This window comes from Cetorhinus maximus, chromosome 2 (genome assembly GCF_964194155.1).
Source record: "Cetorhinus maximus chromosome 2, sCetMax3.hap1.1, whole genome shotgun sequence".
Lineage (NCBI taxonomy): Eukaryota > Metazoa > Chordata > Chondrichthyes > Lamniformes > Cetorhinidae > Cetorhinus > Cetorhinus maximus.
Genome location: NC_135880.1, coordinates 43548572 through 43573151, shown reverse-complemented (window position 1 = coordinate 43573151; position 24580 = coordinate 43548572). Strand labels below are relative to the sequence as shown.

The 24580-nt window shown below is 40.9% G+C and overlaps 1 protein-coding gene across 3 annotated transcripts in view; it reads left to right on the top strand.

Moving 5' to 3' along the window:
- Positions 1-24580, top strand: part of fcho2 (FCH and mu domain containing endocytic adaptor 2) — a 262256-nt gene that overhangs the window by 218032 nt on the left and 19644 nt on the right. For 2 of the 3 annotated variants that reach the window (XM_078564063.1, XM_078564071.1), the window contains 2 exons: positions 7954-8065; positions 17335-17490. In XM_078564063.1, coding sequence (XP_078420189.1) covers positions 7954-8065; positions 17335-17490 — 268 coding nt within the window. The remainder of the gene's footprint in view (positions 1-7953; positions 8066-17334; positions 17491-24580) is intronic. The other variant, XM_078564079.1, reaches the window with a different exon arrangement.

Here is a 24580-nt window from a genome sequence, read left to right as displayed (position 1 = left end):
ACGACACCCCCCCGGGAGCTCTGACTCGCACCCACCGCCCCTTGGACACCCCCACCCCACGACCCCCAAGAGCCCCCCCCCCCCCCCCCCCCCCACTTCCAGGACCTCTCTGACCCACCCCCAGCCCCAAATCCTATCTACTTATCTTAGACACTTACCTTCCCTTTGGCCTGTCAATTTCCCTGGCTGTTTCAACTTACCTTTCAACTTTATGGCAGCAAGTGCTGTAAACAGGGAGCGTGGCCTCCTTGAATCTGTTGGAGCTAGACTTTGCTGGGGACCTCGAGGAGTCTTTTGATGCAGGCCTCAAGGAGCTCCGGCGAACAGAAATGTCAACGTAATTTTCAAGACCGTGTAATTAGGGATTTATTTCTTCTAATTCCTGCGGGCCAGCACTTAGCGACACTCATCTGAAATTATGGGCCAATATGTTGTGTAGTGAGGGTTAATGCTAATTTTCAATGTCCAGCATTAGTAATAAATTGAAGCATCCACATCATCTAATTTCATCACTGCTTCAAATGGCGCAGCCTTAATTGCTGGGAGGATGGATTAGTAATCACTAGTAATTTTCATTGTGTAGATGTGTAATTGTGTACATTTGCATTCTGTGCTTTTGAACTTTTATTTTGCATTTGCCAAGCAGTTTTGAACTTATTGCCCCTTTTAAAATTAAGCCTCTGCATTGGGATTTTAATTGCTTGATACTCAATTGGAATTGGGTAGCTCATCAAAAATAAACACTAACAAAAATTGATAGAACCAAAATGAATAGCACATTTGCAAAGGTTTTCTAAATGCAAGAAGGAAGTAATTATAACATCTAAGAGTATTAAGTAATGCTGGGCAGTTATGATTCTTCTAAGGAGTAACATCAGACCATTGGAAATGCTTCAAATTTAATTTATTTTAAATTTTGCCTATGCACTTGTTTTCCTTCATTTATTTTTCTTCAGTTGCTGAAGTTTTTCGTATGAATTTTGGAGTTGAAGGTCATATATCTGGTATTTTTTATATGCTAATCATTATGCCTGCTGGGTTTTGCTGTATGGCTTTGCATCACAAGAACAAGGGAGAAATTTTGCATACCGTGGTTATAATTCTGTGACAGGAAAGTTTATTTAAACATGAGAAGTCTTATTTATAATACTGTTGCAAATAACACTTCACATTTTAACAAGCATTTGTAAACTGCTTTTAATTCTCAATTGGCATTATTGTGAAATAATAATGGCTGTTGTAGTAATGCAATGAATACTTAATCTGTAAAATCTCAACTATAACAAAAACATTTGTTTACAGCAGCTATAACAATGATAGAGAAATGCTTCAAATAACTTGTCTAATATCTAGCATGCCTTAGTAAGTTTTTTTTTCATTTCTACTGAACAGAAGAAAGCAAGCTTTACATTTTAAATGGCAGTTTACATGGCCTCAGGATGTCCCAAAGCATTATGTACTTTTGAATTGTAGTCACTCATATTGTAGGGAAACTCAACAGCCAAGTTATGCACAGCTAGTTTCTACAAACAACAAGATAAATAATCAGATATTCTGTTTTTAGTCTTGTTATGGTATGTATAAATATTGATCAGGACATTGGAAGAACTCTTCCTAGAAAAGTGACATGGAATCTTTCATGTTCAAATGAGAAGGAAAACAGGGTCTTAGTTTAATATCTTATCTGAAAGAATAGGAAAAATGCTTTCAAAGTTTCATAACTAATTTCTATATAAATTGAAGTTATTTAATGCTTTGGAGAAACTATCACCGGGTTTTGTCACCAGGTGCTATACTGTTACTGCTCGCCAAAATAATTGGGAAACTAAATACCCATGTATGGAGATCCATTGGGCAGTTTCCCAGCAAGCTCTGAGGAGGGGCCCTCCATTTTAGGCACTTCATGGCTGACAGAGGGGCCCCCCCAGTGGTTGAACTTATGCTGCCTCTACTAAATTCCAGCCACTGCTTCAGCAAGCTACATATGGATGTGTTCTAATATACCTCTCCAAATATTCTCCCCACAAGAATTAATGGCTCTACTCAATAAATAGAAAATGGCAAATGATTAAGATTTTAATTTTGATTGCTTTTTTTTTCAAAATATTATACACATTGATTGCTATCATATATTCAAATGATGAAAGAACTTTGCACATAACTTTTGAACTGTGCACTTGCAATCAAACTTGGCATGTAACTGGAAGAGTGAAGTTTTTTACTTGCACAGATAAAAGTTCACTTATCTGGCATTAATAAATTACACAGTGGCATCATGCCCAGAATAGATAGCTAGAGCCTACATTGTAGAAAATTGATTCGAAAATTGGAAAATTCCAAATCACTCTTGTGTTTAACCTCTCATGTTAAGGGGAGGCGATGGCATTGTGGTATTGTCGCTGGACTAGTAATCCAGAGACCAAGGGTAATTCTGTGGGGATCCTGTTTCGATTCCCACCTCGGCAAGTGGTGGAATTTGAATTCAATAAAAATTTAATGATGACCATGAAAGCATTGTCGATTGTTGTAAAAATCCATCTGGTTCGCTAATGTCCTTTAGGGAAAGAAATCTGCTGTCCTTACCTGATCTGTGACTCCAGACCCACAGCAATGTGGTTGACTCTTAAGTGCCCTCTGAACAAGGGCAATTAGGGATGAGTAGTGATGCCTTCATCAAATGAATTAAAAAAAATGTTTACAATCATGTTCCCTTTGGGGCTAATGGAATGCTTCAGCATTGTCATCCCAGTTGTGCAAGAAGGGAGGGAAACTAATTAAGGAGTGATTTCTTCCAACACCATTGACTCCAACTTTCAGTTTGACCAGTGAATCATTAGTGCTGTTTATGCAATGTCCATTGGTCAGGCCATCCTAACTATGGAAGTTGCCTAATTTTTTGAAAAATGGAGTAAAATATAAACACAGCTTTTCTTATTTTTAGCTCATACCTCCAAATTTAATTTAATGTTTAAATAAATATATCCTGTCAAAATTCTGTGTTTTGTTTAGTTTACATTGCTTGTGTTTTTCCGCAATGTTAGTTGTGAACTTTGCTAATGTACCCCCTGGTTTGTTAAATCACTTCCTTTAATACTGTGTTCCGATGGATTTTGAGAATATTATTGAACATGGCCTATTTTGGTTGTGGACCTGATTTTATCTAGAAAACTAGCTTTCGGATAAACAAAATAAATTTTCATGGAATATTTTCTTCTTTTTCTTAAGTTCTGTGCTCGAAAGCAGATCCAGCCCACAGCGCTGCAATCTCCACCACAAGTGGGGCAAAGAGGAAAGTCCTGAACCCACCCCAGCCAGAACAGGGATCGAACCCTGTCGGCACTAATCTGATCCACATCTGCTGCCCAGCCAACTGTGCCAGTCGGCCCCCCTAAGGAGTCCGAGTTGATGTGGCAATATACACTTTTATATGTATGTTGCAGCTCGGAACTATGGATAGTGATGGTAGAGGCTCCAATTTCTTTCCATCACATGGCTGACCATGAATCTATCCCACTCTTACCGCATTCCATTGACAGTCTTGTAAGGATTTGCAAATTGATAATCAACCTTTTTGGCCAGGTTAGGAACGTACCTTCCTTTGGCCATCAAGTCCTGGAGTGGGACTTAAACCAGGAGCTTCTGGCTCAGAGGCAGGGATGCCACCACTGTACCACAACACCTCCGTGGAAAATTTTATCCAGACTTTAATTTGCTAATTGGCTTTTTAGAGCAAATAGTTGTCTAATCTAGATTTTATTAACATTCAAAATAATTGTTATGGGAACAGAGGAAATTTTTTTATTAAAGATAGCTTTAGTTTAATTCACACAATCTACTTTGCATTCTCTTTAATTCATTTAACCTTGGTGCTATCTTGGAAGATGTGATTTGGCCCTTCAGCCAGATTTTGCAATAGAAGTAAATGCCATATATATTGTGGTGAAACTGAAACTTTAGAAAGTCGATACATTGCAACTGCTGGTTCATATGCACACGGTATAAATTGTGTGTATTTGTAATTGACTGCATGATTTTTTTGCGGAGTGCTGTTCTTTTCAAATGTGTAATGTCTGTCTAAAAGCTTGTTAAATGGTGTTTAATTGTGCAAAATTGCAACCGCTCCTAATTGTTCTTCATATTTTTATGGTTGTTACTTTGACTGAAATGATATATAATATATATCATATGAAAAAGCTACAGAACTAAAATGAAAAATTATAAATGTGCTAGCACTAAGATGAAGCTATTGGTATGTCAATAGATATCTGATTTTATTGTCCCAAAGCTTGACATTTGAGTTTGGCACAATTTAAAAACTAGAGAATTTAGCATCTCTGTGTGAGACCTTTGCTTTAATTTCTGGTCACTGTCTTTTGGTCTTTGTCCCTATGTTTGTGTGTTTACTGCACCAGATGGTGATGTATTCACTGGAAAACTTCCTTCATTTGAGAAGCGCAGTGAGACACCTGCAGGTACTGTAATTGATGAAAGCTTTGAACCAGTTTTTAGAGGCATCAATCCCATTATTGCAACATGGTTATATTTTTTACTAGTTTTCAGTTGTGAACTGTTTGAATAAATAACAGCTATAACTGGCCACATTGGTGGGGTGGTAAATAGCGAGGAGGATAGCCTTAGATTACAGGAGGATATAGATGGGCCGGCCAGATGGGCTGATCATGGCAAATGGAATTTAATCCAGATAAGTGTAAGGTGATGCACTTGGGCAGGACTAACAAGGCATGGGAATATACGATGAAAGGCCCTGGGAAGTACCGAGGATCAGAGGGACTTGAGTGTGCATGTCCACCGGTCCCTTATGGTAGTAGGACAGGTAGATAAGGTGGTTAAAAAGGCATATGGGATACTTTCCTTTATTAGCTGAGGCATAGAATATAAGAGCAGGGAGGTTATGCTGGAACTGTATAAAACGCTGGTTAGGCCACAGCTAGAGTATTGCATCCACATTGCATCCATATTGGAATCCACATTATAGGAAGGATGTGATTGCACTAGAGAGAGAGAGTGCAAAGGAGTTTTACCAGGATGTTGCCTGGGCTGGAGAGTTTTAATTATGAGGAGAGATTGGATAGACTGGGGTTATTTTCCCTGGAGCAGAGGAGATTGAGGGGGAACATGATTGAGGTGTATAAAATTATGAGGGGCATAGATAGGGTAGACAGGAAGGAACTTTTTCCCTTGGTGGAAAGATCAATAACCAAGGGGCGTAGATTTAAGGTAAGGGGCAGGAGGTTCAGAGGGGATGTGAGGAAGAATTGTTTCACCCAGAGGGTGGTGGGAATCTGAAACTCACTGCCTGAAAGGGTGGTAGAGGCAGAAACCCTCATAACATTTAAGAAGTGTTTGGATGTGCACTTGCGATGCAATGGCATACAAGGCTATGGGCCTAGTGCTGGAAAATAGGATTAGAATAGTTAGGTATTTGTTTGACTGGTGCAGACTCGATGGGCCGAAGGGCCTTTTTCTGTGCTGTAGACCTCTATGACTATAAACATTTGTGCCAGATACAGAGCCTTTAAGGGAATCATTTATTCTCTACCAGCAATAAGGTATCTTTCCTTTGAAGGTAAACTTTTTGTATTTAATTCCCTGATGATTTTTACATACAGACTTATATATTGAAATACCCTGAGTTAATTGCGCTAGTTATATCATGCCGAATCTTAGAGATTTCACTCACGAGAAGTTCCTGTTAATCCAGCAAGTCCTTTTAAACATTTAGAGCCTAGACTTGTGAAGTTTCAGTTGAAGCAAAACCAGGTCCTTCAATTCAGTAATGTTTATTTTTTTAACTGCTCATGCAACAGCCTCCTTGCCAACAAGCTACAGGTCTCCTGTCTCAGTGTGTGGTATCTTCTATTGATGAAGAATAAATATCTCTGGGTTGGATTTTACATTCCCAAATCAGGCACACTACCCCCCAGAACTGACAAAAAAAATTTGGAGTGATGACATCAGGTAGGCAGCCTGACATCATTACTCCAGTCTCTGATGATATGGAAAGTACGTGGGTGCAGAAATTGGCAACCCGTCCACCATTTTGAAATCATTAATTAACAAGCTATTAAGCTTGTCAACAACTCAATCGCCGCAATTTTTCATTGCCCGAACATTTTTCGGGTGTCAGACATAAAAGCAGTTTGGGAGCCTTTTATGTCAGCTGTAACAAGGCAGCACAAGACCAGTAGAAAAGGCTTGCCACCAGGACCATTGTTGAATGTACCAGCAGATTCTGCTGGAGAAAGTGGCATCATCTGTATGATTTTTAATTACTTTTAAATCTTTTTTGCACCTTCGATGAATAGTAAAGACTGACCCTAAGAGCAGGAGACCTTTACAATCACTAATGAACACGTGCTTATCTATCAAATTATGCTGATTGTTATAACAGCAATAACAATTTATATTTATATAAGTGCCTTTAACATAATAAAATGTCCCAAGGCACTTACAGGAGCATTATGAAATAAAATGTGACACTGAGCCACAGAAGGAGATGTTAGGTCAGATGACCCAAAAGCTTGGTCAAAGAATGGTTTTAAAGAATGTCTTAAAGGAGGCAGGTGAGGCAGAGAGGCTGAGTGGTGTCGGGAGGGTATTCCAGAACTTGGGGCCTAGGCAACTGAAGGCATGGCCATGGATGGTGGAGTGATTAAAATCAGGGATGCTTAAGAGGCCACAATTAGAGGAGTGAAGATATCTGAGAGGTTCGTGGGGCTGGAAGAGATTACAGAGATAGGGAGTGGGTGAGGCTATATAAGAATTTGAAAGCAAGGATAAAAATTTTAAAATCAAGACGTTGCTTGACCAGGAGCCAATGTACGTCAAAAAGCACAAGGGGTAATAGGTGAACACAACTTGGTGCGATATAAGGCACAGGCTGCAGAGTTTTGGATGACCTCATGTTTACAGAGGGTAGAGTGTGGGAGACCAGCCAGGAGTGCATTGAAATGGTCAAGTCTAGAGGTAATGAAAGCATGAACGAAGGTTTCATTAGCTGATGAGCTGAGACAAGGGAAAAGTTGGGCAATGTTATGGAGGTGGAAATAGGCAGTCTTAGTGATGGCACAAGTATGAGGTTGGAAGCTCATCTCAGGGTCACGTGACATAAAGGTTGTGAACAGACAGGTTTAATCTCAGAGGGAGAGGGATGCAGCTGGAGGCTGGGGAACAAAGTTTGAAACCAAAGACCATAGCTTCAGTCTTCCCAGTATTTAATTGGAGAAAATTTCTTCTCATCCAGTACTGGGTATCCGATAAGTATTCTGATAATTTGACAACAATAGAGGAGTTGAGAAGTATGATGGTGAGGTAGAGCTAGGTGTCATCAGCATACTTGTGAAAACTAACGCTTTGCTTTCGGATGATGTTGCCAAGGGACAGCATGTCGATGAGAAACAGGAGAGGGCCAAGGATGGATCTATGTTTTTAATTTTTTTCTAATATTAACCAGAACAGTTGTTATTTAATTTGGTTTTAGTTGCAAGGTGCAGGGGATTTTTCAGAGACCAAGTTTTGTAGCACTACATATTGCAGTTCTGACTCAATTTGCAGTGTCAGCTTTCCAAGTTTCTCTCCTTTTGCCATTTGAGTGATAGCGGGTGACATTATTTATTAAAATGCTGTGAAATTGTTGCTGTTGTGGATCACCAAATGTTTGCTTAACTGCAACAGTTTGCACTATTTAAAAAGAAAATTGTTTTGTATTTTACTCTCCAGAATTTCTGAACTTTCCTAATTTGTTTCGGATAATCATATTTGTATGCCTGATAATTTCAAGTGTTAAAAATGAGTACAACTTAAAAACATGATTTTAAGCATTACTAAGATTTTCATACATTTAAAAAAATTAAAGTTACTACAGACACAAAGGCAATTGTTTAATTAAATCAACATGAAGTGCATTTTTATTTTCCCTTGTTAACCCACCAGGCACTTCTCGTGGACCCAGTCCGATAAGCCTTGGGACACAAGACTCCTTACCAGTTGCAACTGCTTTCACAGAGTCAGTTAATGCTTATTTCAAGGGAGCAGACCCATCAAAGTAAGTGGATCTGATTTACTGTACCTACAATCAGTTAGCTAACCACAAATCTACAGAAAAACTAACATTACTTAAAAATGAATGCACTTCTGTTCAAGTGCTACATTTTGAAGAATTGCAAATATGTCCTGAAAGCAAGTTCATTCTCAGACCATCAAAAATGAGACTCTAAAACTAGAAATGTTGGCGTATGGCATTTTGAGATTTACTTTTCAATTGTGGTCCTTACTGTAGGTTGTTCAGTAGTTATGATTGAAGTTAAGTGAAATTGTATGTTGGCACAATTTGGCCCACATTGAAATACAAATGATTACATTTTTTAGTTAAAGGAGTCTTAGATTTGCAATTGATGCAATTTGTAGACACATTGTTAAAAATTTACTCTCCTATCAGTAATAAGTAAAAGAACTTCTCTGCGTGCTCTAGCATGCAAACTAGAAGGTCTCTGGTTCATCTCCTGGTGCTGAGTTAGCAGGCCTTATTCAGGCAACAGTTGGGCACTGCAAATGGTTTCAATATTCCTCAATTAGGGAGGGAAATAATAAACAAGGGTTTCCACTGCTGATGGTTATCTTGTAGTTTCTGCTGGTGTCTGTAAATCAGTGGGCTGTAAGACCATGAGTAGATTTGCTGTTATGCCTTCTACAAGTTTCTTAGCTTTGACGGTCTACCGATATGCAAATAAAGTATAAAATGCACCCAAGAACTATAACCAGTAAGAATCAGTTTCTTCAGGAGAGATGGGGAGAAAATTGGGGTAAAATTACTTATTCTATTCCTGTACAGGAAAGAAAAGCTTAATGACTATGAAATCACAAGTTCCACAGTTTTGTTATGTTGATACTTAACTGTTGTTGAAGCAAAAACCCGCAATAATAAAAATCTTAAATTATAGGCCTACTTTTTTTCTTTTGTTAGGTGAATTTGCTTAAGTTATTCTTTTAATACAACTTTAGATAGTTCCTTAATGCCTCAGTGTATTAATTAAACATAGGTTAGGCTACAGTTAGTGTTTGTATATTTGGTCACCCTATTATGAGTTAAAGAGATAGGGAGGGGCAATTCCCTACAAGGATTTAAGCACAAGGATGAGAATTTTAAGGTCAATATGAGGGGCCATGAATCAATGGAGGCTAGTGAGGGCAGATGAGGAAATGGGGTTTGGCACGGCTTAGGCGCTAGGCAGCAGAGCTTTGAATGAACTGCAGCTTACAGAGATTGGTGGATAGGAGGCTAGCCGGGAGAACATTGAAATAGCTGAGTTCAGAGACAGTAGCGACATGGATGAGAGTTTTAGCAGCAAATGATATGAGGTAGTAAGGGCAGTGTGGGGAGGCAGGTGATGTTATGGAGCTGTTTTGTGTTGGAAAGGTTATATGTCTGAAAGTTTAGTTCAGGAACAAGTAGGATGCAAATGGTCTAGCTCAGCCTGAAATGTGCTGCTCTTTGTAATGGGAGAGGGATGGAGTAATGAAGAGGACACAGATTTTATGGTAAGGGGTGAAGATGATTGCTCTTTCCATTGTTTAGCTTGAGGAAATTGCAGCTAACCAAAATATTGGACAAGCCTGAGAGCGCAGAGTTTGAGGGATAGGGTGGAGAGTTAGAGCTGGCTATATTAGTATATGTGGAAGTTAACTCTGTGTCTGTAAATAATGTCGCAAAGGAGCAGCATGTCGATGAGGAAGAGGAAAATGGCAAGAATGGGGCCGTACAGAATTTCCAAGATGATATAGGGGTGGAAAGAGAAGCTGTGTAAGAGATGATCTGACAGGATTGGATAAGTCAAGGTAGAACTAAGATAGGCCAGACACAATGAGTTGACAACTCAGGAGAGCTGCTAGAGGAGGATAATGCAGTTGACCCTGTTAAATGCTGCAGAGAGGTCGAGGAGGACAAGGATCCATGTTATATTTGAAGATTTCACATTATTAGTCTGCTGACCTGTTTGCTTACTTGTCTGCCCAGCTAAATTAGCCCAATCCTTCTCTATCTCCCCGAACTTTGTCTTACCAATCTTGCAGTCTTATCTTTGACTCTTCGTTGTCTATTTAAATTCCTACATAGAAGCTACCTATGTTGGGATTACCATTTTTCTGTTCTCTACTCTCACATCAGCTTATTTGCCACTTCATTTCCAAGAACTAGTTGAATTGCTTAATTTAACTACAGCTAATCAGGGTGATATTTCAAAATTTGAAACCCTAATTAGTTCAAAAAGAAATAGAGATGACAGGGCATGTGATGTTTTCCAGCTGTGGCATATAGAAGCTGGTGAACACCAGCCTGATCACAGCAATCACAGTAAGTGTTTCCAACTCGAGGAACTTCGACTTAGAGTTGATGAGCTGGAATCTGAGTTTTGGACTCTGTGATATATCAGGAAGGGAGAAAGTTACTTGGAAACTTATTTACTGGTCCCCTTTTATCCACCTTGCTTGTTGCATTCTCAAAGAATTCTAGTAAATTTGTCAAACACGACTTCCCTTTCATAATACTATGTTGACTCTGCTTGATTGCATTATGATTTTCTCAATGTTCTGCTACCACCTCATTAATAATGGGTTCCAGCATTTTCCCAATGACTCATGTTAGGCTAACTGGTCTGTGGAATCCTGCTTTCTATCTCCCCCCTTTCTTAAATAGGGGCATTACATTTGCAGTTTTCCAGTCCTCTGAGACCTTTCCAGAACCTGGTAGATTTTGGCAGATTACAACCCTAGGATGCAGGATATCTGGTCGAGGAGACGTCGACCTTTGGTCCCATTAGTTTTCCTAGTACTTTTTCTCTAGTGATAGTGATTGCTTTAAGTTCATCCCTCCATTTTGACCCTTGATTTTCTACTATTCTTGGGATGCTTTGGTGTCTTCTACTGTGAAGACAGATGCAAAATAGTTGCTCAAAGTCTCTGCCATTTCCTTGTTTTCCATTATTAATTCCCCTAATCTGCCCAGGGACCAAAATTTATTTTAGCTACTCTCTTTTTATGTAACTGTAGAAGCTCCTGCTATTGTTTTTATATCTCTTACTAGTTTGCTTGCATATTCTAATTTCTCCCCCTTTATTTTTTTTGTCTCTTTTTATTTAACTGTAGAAGCTCTTGCTATTGTTTTTATATCTCTTACTAGTTTACTTGCATATTCTAATTTCTCCCCCTTTATTTTTTTTGCCACCCTTTGCTGGTTTCTAAAATTTTCCTAATCGTTATCTGAAAAGGAAACATTTGCAGGTTTATGGGAAAAAGGCATTGGATGAATTGGTCCTTCAGAGGACCAGCGCAGACACAATGGGCCAAATGGTCTCCTCTTGCACTGTAATCATTCTATGATTTTATAATTTTTTGGCCTGTGTTTTTTTAGATTAAATACCTTTTGGCTGCCTTGAACTTAATTGGCCCAAAGATCCTTTCTATCTACCTCCTGCTCACTGTTTCCCACTTGCCGCTCACGGCTTTTCGCCTGCTGTTTCTCGGCTGTGCTCACTGCTTACCACCTGGCGCTTGCAACTTCTCAGCTACTGCTCACCATCTCCTGCTCGCTGCCCCACTCCTGATCCCTCGCCACCCCTCTCCTGACCTCCCCGCTGCCTCCTTGCTCACCATCCCTCTCCTCAGCCCCACGCTGCCTCTCACTTGGTGCCCATTTTCTGACCCACTCGCCACTCCTGCCTGTCATCAGTCTCCTGACCCACTCACTGCTTTCCTCTCGCTGCCCCTCTCCCAACCCCCTCACTGCCTTCCACTAGAGATTCTTTCCTGACCCTCTCACCGATTCCTATTCACCACATCCTGTTTCCCTCTGCCCTCTCCTCTCCCAAACCCTCACTTGCAGCAGAGAGTGGTGTGGAGGAGGCAGTGAGAGTGGTGGGTAGAGAGTTGAGAGAGGGGTGGCGAACAAAATGGTGGGAACAGCGTTCAAAAGAAAAACAACTGAGCATGCACAGTACTCACACTAAAACAAAAACAGAGGTCATGACCTGCAGCACTATTTGGGTAAGTTCCCTAACTTCTTACAAACCGCGATAAAACAAAAACACACTATTAGAATGCACTTTGGTGATAGTGATTGTTTTAAGTTCCTTCCTCCCTTTTCCTCCTCATGATTTTGGGGGTGATATATTAGAATGGATAGAGGATTGACTAACTAACAGGAAACAGAGTTGGGATAAATAGGCTATTGTAACTAGTGGGGTGCCACTGGGTTCAGTGTTGGGACCTCAAATATTTACAATCTACATTGATGACTTAGATGAAAGGACCAAGTGTATTCTAACTAAATTAGTAGATGATACAAAGATAGTTAGGAAAACAAGTTATGAGGAGGACACAAAGTCTACAAAGGAATATAGGTAGGTTAAGTAAATGGGCAAAAATTTGGAAGATGGCGTAGAATGTTGAAAAATGTGAGGTTATCCACTTTGGAGGAATAGAAAAGCAGAATATTATTTAAATGGAGAGGGACTACAGACTGCTGCAGTAGAGAGGGATCTGGGTGTCCTATATGAATCACAAAAAGTTAGCACGCAGGTATAGCAAATGATTAGAATGCAACTGGAATGGTGGCCTTCATTGCAAGCGGGATGGAGTATAAAAGTAGGGAAGTCTTGCTACACCTGTGCAACATTGGTGAGACTACACCTAGAGTACTGTGCAGTTTTGGCCTCCTTATTTAAGGAGGGATATACATGCTTTATTATGGTTTTTGATCAGCACGTTTTTATTTAGCACGCCCATTTTTCAGGAACACATAACGAGTTCTAAACGACAGTATACTAGCTATACTTGCATTGGAGGCAGTTCAGAGAAGGTTCACTCAACTGATTCCTGGGACGAAGGGATTGTCTTATGAGGAAGGGGTGAGCAGGTTGTCCCTATACTCTTTGGTGTTTAGAAGAATGAGAGGTGATCTTATCGAAACATAGGCCTGAATTTTTCAGGCGGCGGGCGACTTGGTGAGAGCGGTCGCGGAGCTGATCACTGCCCGCGATCAGCTCTGTGCCACCATTTTACGTGAGCTGGCAAATTAACGCCTGCCCAGTGTAATACGCGAGCCGTTATGCTCAGTGTTATGTGTGGGGGAGGAGGGAGAGTGGGGCCAGCGCTCTTTCACAATTGCGAACGGAAGAGCGCTTCAATCTCCTTGAGGCACGGAGCTGCCTCCGGGAAATTGAATCGATTGTAAATAATTAAGCAAATGGCTGAAAAATTTATTTAAACATGTCCCCTCATGTGACTGTGTTTATATTTCTGAAAATGTTTTTATTTAATTAATTAATAGAAGCTTTAGGAAATCTCATCCCGCTTGTGAATGAGGTTTCCTAAAAGACGCGAAGGCTGCTTCTGCTTGGCCTTACGCCTGCCCGCAACCTTAAGGTTGGACGGGCAGTGTTTACAATTACCTTAATTAGTTCCTTAATGGCCTTAATAAGCCATTTACATATCGGCGGGTGCGCAGCCAACTCCAGCATGCAGCTGCCGAACGAAACAGCGCAACCCGGCGCAATGACGTCAGGACGCACGCCCAATGTCATCGCGTGTCATTTTACGTGTCGGGCCTGCCCCTGCACACCGACTAAAAAATCCTGCTGATAAGATTCTAAGGGGCTTAACAGGGTAGATGATGAGAGGATGTTTCTCCTAGTGGGGGAATCCAGAACTAGGAGGCACAGTTTCAGAATAAGGGGGTCTCACATTTAAGACAGATGAAGAGGAATTTCTTCTCTGAGAGTGTTGTTAATCTTTGGAATTCTCTACTACAGACAGCAGTGGAGGCTAGGTCATTGAATTTATTCAGGGCTGAGTTAGACAGATTTTTGATCGACAAGGGAGTCAAGGGTTATGGAGGATAGGCAGGAAAGTGGAGCTAAGGTCAGATTCAGATCAGCCATGATCTTATTGAGCAGTGGAGCAGGCAATGATCAGTTTGTGCTACCCTACTGAACTCAAAGATTTCCTCCACCATGGTCAGGGTAGCTATGGTTGCAGGTCCACCCCTGGTTCTCTGGCCCTCTCGGGAGTTGTGGGCTTTCTCCTGCAGTTTGAGAAGGCAGAGAGTTATGAGTGGGAAGAGAAATGAGTTCTGAGGATGGAGAATTAATGACTGTGAGGACTGAGTATGAGAGGGCAATAGGGTAAGTTTTGGATTTCCAGCATCCACAGTAGTTTTTTAGTTTTTTGTTTTTATCTCAGGGTTGAAATGTGTTGGCTGTTGAGATGGAGATTTGGGGAGAAGGTTGGAGAAAAAGGAAAAGTGTGACAGTTAGGTGTGTCAGGCAGAGGTGTGCAATGCAGGAGGATGTTAGGAATGTGAGAGAGTGATGGCTGCTAGCTGAGAGTTGTAGGGCACTCACCTTGCTGAACCTTTTGAGGTCATTAAACCTTTTGCGGCACTCAATCCAGGTCCTAGATAACACACTCTTGCTGCTCATTGTCTCTGTTATTGTAGCCACACCTGCCTCTTCCACCCATCCTCAAGGAAAATGACTTTGCTTCTAGCCCTGTCTGCTTCCATCATTTCTCTGGGAATGAGTCTAAACTGGGTGCAGCCTTCCCACGTTTTGCTTCCATCCTGTAGCAGTTTCCTGTTTCCCACTGTATATTTAGTGCTGCATTCACTGCTGCCATTGTGACTCCTGCAAGGTTCCCTTTAGAGATTCTTGATTGCATATTTAGACATGCCTTTCCACCTGTACTCCCTGATTGGTTAGGAAACCTGGAGGCAGAATGACAACATCATGGCTCAGTGAAAGACCCTCGGCAAATCTAATTAATTGGTCAAATGCGTTCGCAACCTGCAAATGGTCCCACTGTTTTGGCAAAGACTAAGTCTGGAAAATTGCAATGTATTGCTTTTATTCCAGTCCACTTTGGGATAGTTTAAATCACCAAACATTGTTGTTCTGTTGCATTTACATGCAGACCTCCTCTTCTAACTCTACTGTTTAGGAGCCTGTAATGCACATTGAAAATTGTACTAATTCTCTTTCTGTTACCCAACTCTATCCAGTTAGATTAATTCAACACAACTTTGAGACCCTATGTACAAGCACTGTGTTAGAATACTAACCCTGCCATCCTAACCTGTATTTGATCTTAATACTCTTGGGTTCGGAGAGCAAAGTTTAGCAACTAGAGAGTACTATCCTGCTTTCACAGTAGAAGTATGCATGTTTGAATGTCAAGTCAGGATATAATTGATCTTAGATGGGATTCTTGCTGTTGTAGACCAGCCACCCAATATTCAATGTCTAGATTCTTATGTGAAAGATAGCCAATAGGACAAAGTATTGAAGGGCACCTGTGGAATTGTACTCAAACAAGAACTCAACATGGCTGATTAAAGCCTCCATTACACCACAAAAGTAGACATAGATTGTATTTGAACCTGAGCTTCCAACCCTATATCCTCTCTGTCACAAAGACTGTCTGTTTTTACCTCTAACATTTTGCATCTCTTCCTCATCCTGTCTGGTACTCAAATCCTCATCTGTGCTTTTATTATCACCGGACTTGAATATTCCTGTACTTTTCTAGGTACCTCCCATGTTTCACCATCTAGAAATTTGAACTCACCCAAAACTCTGCTGCCCATGTCCTACATTGCCACTCATTTATCACTCCTGTTCCCGTTAACCTACATTGGCTCCCAGTTCACCATTGCTTCAGATTTAAAATTTTCATCCTCCTTTCAATCTCTCCATAGACTCCTCCCTGGTGTAGCCTCCCCCAGTCCTGCAACCCCCTGAGAACTTTGCATTCTTCCAACTCTGGCCTCACATAGATCCCCACTCCCTTCTTTCCACCAGGGATCCCTTCCCTAAACCGCTATGCCTCTTCACCTTTATGCTCCTTTAAGATCTCCATTAAAATCCATCCACTTGACCAGGCTTTTAGTTACTCCTCTAATACCTCCTTCTTTGTGTCAATGTTTGACTGATTACATTTCTGTGAAGCACCTTGCCATTAAAGGTGCTATATAAATACAAATTTTTGTTGAATAACTTAGCACCAAATTAGATGGAAATAATTTCTGCCTTGTGTATTTTAGGCCCTGTTGAATTCCCCATTTACAAGCAGTGGTAGATGTAGCGCTGGTGAAATTTGTCTTCCCAAACACATTTGCAGTTGGGTACACCAGTGTTGTCACTAGCATATCTAAATCCTTGATCAACTATTATACTGGATGGCGCTTTAGAATCACTACAAACATAGCTTGCTATGCTTTGCATGGCACTACAGGAAAGAAGGCTTGCTAGAGTTAAGAAGAGTCGGTGTTGACTGGTTTACTTCACGACTAAGATGCATACCAGCCATCACTGCGGGTTCTGATGAATCAAACTGTCAAAGACCTGGGAGCCTGTCTCCTGAGGATGTGGGTCAGCAAAGGGCTAAGCGCATAGCTGTACCATAATCTGCAAGGTCAACTGCAGCTTCCTGCAGCACAGGACCAGAACATGAGGTGACAGTAATGAGCAACTGTGACCTGAAAACTGGATTCACGCCCTTGCAGAGTGCTGCAGTGCTCGGGAGATAGTACTATAAAATGACACAAAAATAACCCTCCATGTAATCACTTTATGTAGCAGCACCTTGATTTCAGCAGCCATACATCAGGGGCATGATACTGTTCTGTACCTCCACTTGCTTGTAGATTCATGTCCATGTCTTAAGATTCCCTTTTCCTTAATTTTCTCTGACAATTCTTGATCCACTCCTCTTCAGCCTCAGTAAAGGCTGATAATGCATTGAAATATATTTTGAGACTAGCTAAAGGTTTTCTGAATTTTTGCCGTGCTATCATAGCACTCTCCTAGAATTGGCTTATTCGATTAAATTTAATTTTCTATGCAGATTTCGTCTTCTAACAATTGTGCTCCTGGTGCTGTATCTGATTCTGCAAGTAAGTTTTCACTGCTAATAACTGGAAATCTGAAGCAAAAACAGAAAATGCTGGAAAAATTCAGCAGATTTGACAGCATCTGTGGAGAGAGAAAAACAAAGTTAACGTTTTGAGTCCATATGACCCTTCTTCAGAGCTCTGTTTTTGTTTCACTTTTTTTTGTTAGGTTTACTAAGATGGTGCTGCACAGCAGCAACACGGGATTTTATCTGCAATGAATTTTCGAATAAAATAACATTTGAATTGAATTGAGTACAAGTATTTTGCCTACGAGATCATCAGGAATATCCAAAGCGATAAAAATGAGCCATCTGTTTCTGTTCGATAACTGAAATACCTGGTGCTGTTTTAATGTTATTCTCTTTCTGCAGATGCATAGTCAAAATCACTGGTGATATGACCATGTCCTTTCCAAGTGGAATAATTAAAATCTTTACCAGCAATCCATCACCAGCAGTGCTTAGCTTCCGAATACGGAACACCAGCAAATTTGAGCAAATCCTCCCAAATGCCCAGCTTGTGTATAGGTAATTTCTTCATAATTGGTTTATCTACTAACAAATTTTAAATCTATCTAGAACTGACTTTTATTTCTTGTTTTTTAATGTATGGTATAATTGGATAATCATGTGTAGATTTTTAGTGACAAGAATTAGAGAACATATAACTAAATTTCAGCTCCGCTCATTTGGTAGAACTCACACTTAAATTGGAAGGCTGTGCTCCAAGAATTGAACATGTAATTAAGGTTTTCATGTGGTGTCATGGTGTATTTTTTGGGGCAGCTACCTTTCAAATGAAGCATTAAACTGAGGCTTTGCCTACTATTCAGGTGGATGTAAGACAGCCGATGGTACTGTTCAAAGAAGAGTTGGGAAATTCTCCCGAACCCCCAATAATCTTAATCTCCAGCCCACACTGTTCCTATCAGGCAGACTGAGTTAAAATGGACCTTTTTACCATCTGGTATTGCTTATTTAGAAATAACAGTTCCTCCTGTGTATCAGTACTTATTGTAAATATTACAAATTTAGGGTACTGTCTTAAATATTCTTTTGGATACAGTCATCCGTAAACCATTTGAAGATCTTACTTTGAGTTATAATGGCCGGGGCCTCATGCCAGGAAATCACTGAGGAACCCCTTCCCGCCTTGTGTTAAAATGAAATCTTAAATTTCAATGCCGTATCTACATTTGGTCTGAATTTGACTGTTTTAAATTGAATATCACTCATTCTCATGGTTTGAACTCAGTTGTATCTTTCCATTAGATTATAATGGACCTGAACTTCCATGGAGTGGCAGTCGGAATTGGAATGCCATTCTGCTCCTAGCTAATTACCTAGGTATCCAGTTGCTCTTTTCTCACCCAACCTTCCAACTCATTTGCTTATTGGAAGGGGTGCTGGTTGGTCAGTAGGGCGGGTGGAGTGGGCGGTTTGTTGATTGGACGTGGGATGTGTGGTCAGTGGGGGGGGGTGTTGGTCGAGAGGCGGGGTTGGTGCTTGGGTGGTCCATGGGGGCAGGAAGGGTTGGGGGCGGGGGTTGATCGGGTGATCAGTGGGGGTGAGGGGGTTGGGAGGGTGGGTTCGGGTGAGCACAGTCAGAGGGGGAATTGGGTAATAGATGGGAGGAGTTTAGTTGGGGGGTGTCAGGTGGTCAGTGGAGTGGTTGGTTGGTCGGGCCGGTTGATCAGGCGGAGGTCAGGTGGTCAGAAGGGGGGTTGGGGGTCAGTCGGTTGCGGGGAGGGCTGGGTGTCATTGGTTGGGGGGGGTTGGTTTGGGTAGTCCGTTGTGGGGAGGGGGCCAGTTGGGGGTGTCAGATGGTCAGTGTGGGTGGTCGGGCGGTCAGTCAGGGGGTTAGGTGGCCTGTGGGGGTCAGGTGTTCAGGGGGTGGTCACTCGAGGGGGCATGGTCAGTGGAGGGGGTTTCATGGTCAGGGGGGTCCAATGGGGTGTCGGGTGGGTGGGGCGGGGTCAGGGGCAGCCAGTACTGCAGATATCCAGGAATTAGAAGTGGTTTTAATTCTTCTAACTTTTCCTGGGTAACTATTACTGCAAGACAGTCAGAACCATGCGAAATTTGCGATTTAAATCGTACTTTCGGATGGTTCCAATTGCAGGGCAATCGCTGAACGGAAGTTTGACCTTCCCAAACAGTTGCCGGGCAATACTTACCTGGGGACTTATGGGGAGGGTTCCCCAGTGAATCTTTGGGTTACCCCCCCACCCTGCTACAATGCCCTGGAGCCCAGAGGTTGCAGGCTATTATTTCCAGGGGTTCATTATTCTTTGTGTACCGTCATTGTCACTCATAATGCAATGGTATGAAGGTACAGTGTACACTAAAAACTGAGATACACAACAATGCATGTAGTCTACTATCTCTGTTATGGCACAGCCGATGGTAATGCTGAGCTGCTCAAATCCCAAAGGGAAACTTGAAACAGCTGCCACATCTGTTTTGCAATGTGTATATTTCAAGATGCATGCCTTGAATTCAGTAGCAATAAGTCCACCAAGTCTTACAGATTTCTTAAAAAACCAAATTAAACTTTTATTAAATAGAAAAAATGATTTTAAGCACATACATGGGTTTACAAATCACTATTACAATAACTTCTAGCTCCCCTGATTAATCTAACTCCCAGTTACACCTCCATTAAGGCAACAGTAAAAACACACAGATTTTAAAAGACCCAGGCAGAGTAACACGATACCCTAAACAGTTGAATTCAAAGCGAGTTTTCTTAACTTCAGTTCTTGCAGACAGCAGTTTGGGCACCGAGGCTTTTCACACTTGTTAGATCTTAGAATGCCTTCCCTTGCACACAGCCTTCTCTCCTTTATACATATTTTCCCCTTTGAATGCAAATTCCCATTGCTTCACTATGTCTTTGGACTTTACCTCTAATAATAAAAAATCTATCATAGTACTAATTTTTAACAGTACTCTAGGAAAAATAAACACACTTTCTTCATTTCTTCTGACTAGGTGTAACATTTCTCCCTCTCTTTTGAATTCAAACTACTCTGGTTTATTTAAAAATGCAAATGTTCTCTTTGCACCTCACATTCTAATACTTAATCCATGTTTGCCTCCTTAGCATTTCAAACCTAGTTTCCCATCTGATACATCAAAGTACCAAAACCAGCTGCCTGTAATTCATTTAAAACCCACACACATACAGACCCCTAGAAACAGACCCCACTATTACCATACTTTATAATAAATTACAATAACATTATGAAAATTATTATATCTTCCTGACATCTGCACTTTTTTTGTTAAATCTGATCCTGTGCTTCCTCCTACAGCTCTCCTTTGTCACTGATGTAGTTATTCATAGAGCCTAGAGTGTATAGGCCAACCTGGAAGCATTTCACACTGCTTGCCCGTGTTTCTAGACCTCTGTCAGCTGCTCACAATTTTCTGGAAAAAATCAGTATAGGATTTGAAGTCTAGGTCATCCTGAGGCTGCCTAAAAATGCTCTGCATACTTGCAATTAGTAGGATCTTTAATTTCCACCATAATTTTGTGTTTTTTTGGGTTGTTATATCAGTAATATTTTTTAAAATTGTCATCTGATTCTGATCGTAAAAATACAGAATTCTCTAGTATTCACACTGTCTTTTGCACTAAAAGTTGGGCCCCGCATTATGTTAAAAACAAAAAACTACTGCGGATGCTGGAAATCCAAAACAAAAACAGAATTACCTGGAAAAACTCAGCAGGTCTGGCAGCATCGGCGGAGAAGAAAAGAGTTGACGTTTCGAGTCCTCATGACCCTTCAACAGAACTAAGTAAAAATAGGAGAGGGATGAAATATAAGCTGGTTTAAGGTTGTGGGGGGGGATAGAAGTTGGGGGGGGTTGGTTGTAGGGACAAGCAAGCAGTGATAGGAGCAGATAATCAAAAGATGTCGCAGATAAAGGAACAAAGAGGTGTTGAAGGTGGTGATATTATCTAAGAGAATGTGCTAATTAAGAATGGATGGCAGGACACTCAAGGTACAGCTCTAGTGGGGGTGGGGTGGAAAGACCGACAGGGCATTACAGGTATAGATTTAAAAATAATGGAAATAGGTGGGAAAAGAAAAATCTATATAAATTATTGGAAAAAACAAAAGGGAGGGGGAAGAAACGGAAAGGGGGTGGGGATGGAGGAGGGAGTTCAAGATCTAAAGTTGTTGAATTCAATATTCAGTCCGGAAGGCTGTAAAGTGCCTAGTCGGAAGATGAGGTGCTGTTCCTCCAGTTTGCGTTGGGCTTCACTGGAACAATGCAGCAAGCCAAAGACAGACATGTGGGCAAGATAGCAGGGTAGAGTGTTAAAATGGCAAGCGACAGGGAGGTTTGGGTCTTTCTTGCGGACAGACCGCAGGTGTTTTGCAAAGCGGTCGCCCAGTTTACGTTTTGGTCTCTCCAATGTAGAGGAGACCGCATTGGGAGCAACGAATGCAGTAGACTAAGTTAGGGGAAATGCAAGTGAAATGCTGCTTCACTTGAAAGGAGTGTTTGGGCCCTTGGACGGTGAGGAGAGAGGAAGTGAAGGGGCAGGTGTTGCATCTTCTGCATGGGCATGGGGAGGTGCCATAGGTGGGGGTTGAGGAGTAGGGGGTGATGGAGGAGTGGACCAGGGTGTCCCGGAGGGAACGATCCCTACGGAATGCCGCCAGGGGTGGTGAAGGGAAGATGTGTTTGGTGGTGGCATCATGCTGGAAATGGCGGAGGATGATCCTTTGAATGCGGAGGCCTGTGGGGTGATAAGTGAGGACAAGGGGGACCCTATCATGTTTCTGGGAGGGAGGAGAAGGCGTGAGGGCGGATGCACGGGAGATGGGCCGGACACGGTTGAGGGCCCTGTCAACGACCGTGGGTGGAAAACCTCGGTTAAGGAAGAAGGAGGACGTCAGAGGAACTGTTTTTGAAGATAGCATCATCAGAACAGATGCGACGGAGGCGAAGGAACTGAGAGAATGGGATGGAGTCCTTACAGGAAGCGGGGTGTGAGGAGCTGTAGTCGAGGTAGCTGTGGGAGTCGGTAGGCTTGTAATGGATATTGGTGGACAGTCTATCACCAGAAATTGAGAGGTCAAGGAAGGGAAGGGAAGTATTATGTGTTGTATAATAACAGTGTTAACAAGAGGGGTGTGCAGCACTGAACTAGTTATCAGAACCAGATTCTTTCAAAAGAATTAGTAGATTGAAGGCTTGAGGTGAATTCAGGTTAAGTGATTAACATACTAAACACGTACGGCAGGCAAAAATTATGATGTTACAAATTGTAACACATCTAAGTTTAACCACATTAAAACCTTCCACGAATTGAGAAAAATGATTTACAAGATGCTTGTTTCAATAATAAGCATAGATGTTAATCATCAACATTTCTCACTGATGGTAGTGTTTCTTGTCAGCTTGGAATTTGAACATCCCATGTGCCCAAGGTCACCTCAGAATTCTGCACGTATCTTCTCTCTGTGTATGTGGCCAGAATTTGTAACTATTAATACCTAAATTATCTGTGAACTTTGCAAAATAAATTATTTTTGGCATGAAAAGCAGAATTGTAGATAATTGCAAATGCACCAAAGAAATATTAAAAATCAAAACTTGCTTAAGTAACATCCCTGGCTACCTCAGGAAATAAATCTTGTATCTTTGCTATTTACACCTGCTTTCAGAAATTTCTATGATTATCACTGCAAAAGCACACTTTTGTGCACTTGGATTTTTCTCTACAACATAGGCGTGTAAAAATTCATCTAATGTAAAAGCCGACCCATGACTTTCGACCTAAAAAACTGTAACTTTTCAATTACATCATATAAAAGTTGACCTTAGTTTTTCAAGGGCTATACAATGTTGTGATTTTTAATTACTTACTGGTAATTACTGCAGTTCATTAATTTAAAGGCATGAACAAGAACATTTAGATTTTCCTCTGCCAATTCTAGCAGAAATCTCCCAGACAATCAACAGGACTAAGATGTAACACATGATCTATCACAATGCATTCAAGACAGAATAACAAGTACAAAGCTCAATTTAAATTGGAGAAAAAAAGTGGCAGAATGAGTTAAAAAGCATCAGCAAATGGGTCATATTATCACCCATGGAGCCACCCAACTCTGTGCCTTCAGAGAAACGAAGAATCATGGTATGTCAGAATTCAAGGCCAGTGCTAGGGTAATGCACATGATTCATGAAAAGGCACAATTTAGTACTCCATCAGAAAACAAAAATTTCAGAGTGTCTGCCACCTGAACTCTGATAAACTCACCGATTTATCATCCAACACCGAGGTGAATGCATATCAATTAGCTGTATTGGAAATATGGACAAAATATGATGAACTTTGACATGCCGGCAAACAAGACCATTTTTGTCATGACACAGCAGATAGTAAATGCTGAGCTGTTCAACTCCCAGGGGGAAACTTGAAACAACTGTCACAACTAATTTTCAATTTGTTTGTTTCGAGATGTGGGCTTTGAATTCAGTAATAAGACTACTGAGTCTTAAGAGATTTTTATAAAACTAAAGTGAATATTAATAAAAGAAAAGATTGTAAGCACATACGTATGTCTACAAATTACTACTGTAATAACTTCTGAATTCCCTAATTAATTTAACTCCTAGTTACACTTTCATTAATGCAACAGTAAGACACACAAATATTAAAAGACCCAGGCAAAGTAAACGATATCCTGAACAGTGGGATTCAAAGTGAGTTCTCTTAACTTCAGTCCCTGGAGACAGCAGTTTGGTACATACAGGCTGCAGTCTTTTCACACTTGTTGGACCTTAAACTGCCTCTCTTACAGTCTTCTCTCCTTTATACATATTTTCCTCTTTGAATGCAAATTCCCATTGTTTCACTATGTCTTTTGAACTTTACCTCTCTACTAATATAAAAAAAACCTATCATAGTACCAATTCCACCAGTAATCTTTGGGTAAAATAAATAAACATGCTATTTCTTACTACTTCTGCTGGCTAGGCATACATTATACCCAGTCCTTTGAATTCAAGCCACTATGGTTTGTTTAAAAACACAAATGTTCTCTTTATACTTCACATTCTAACACTTCCCCATGTTTGCCTATTTAACATTTTAAATCTAACTTCTCTTTCTACATCAAAGCACCCAGACTAGCTGCCTCTAATTCAATTAAGTCTCACAGACACACATATAGACACATCCCACTGTTACTCTTATTTTACAATAAATTCCAATAACATCATGGAAATTATTATATCTTCCTGACAATTACCAAGATTGGTGAAAAATGGTCCTTGTAAGGACGACTGGCCACGGGAAGACACAATCGATCTTGTATGGCGAGTGGCACAAAGTTAAAGCGAATGGTGACATTCAAGTGAAAAACTCTCCCCAACTAGAAATTTCAGAAAGGCATTGTCATTCATGTTCACGAGAAAGGTTGAATGGATGAAGACAGCAGAAACTGGATCAAAGAAGTGTGAAAATTGAGATCAGGAGAACTATTCAAAGAGAAACATTTGCTCATTTGGGACAAATTCAAATCACATCCCATTGACGATGCAGTCAGTGATGTGAGAACAACCAACACTGACATGGCAGTTATTTCTG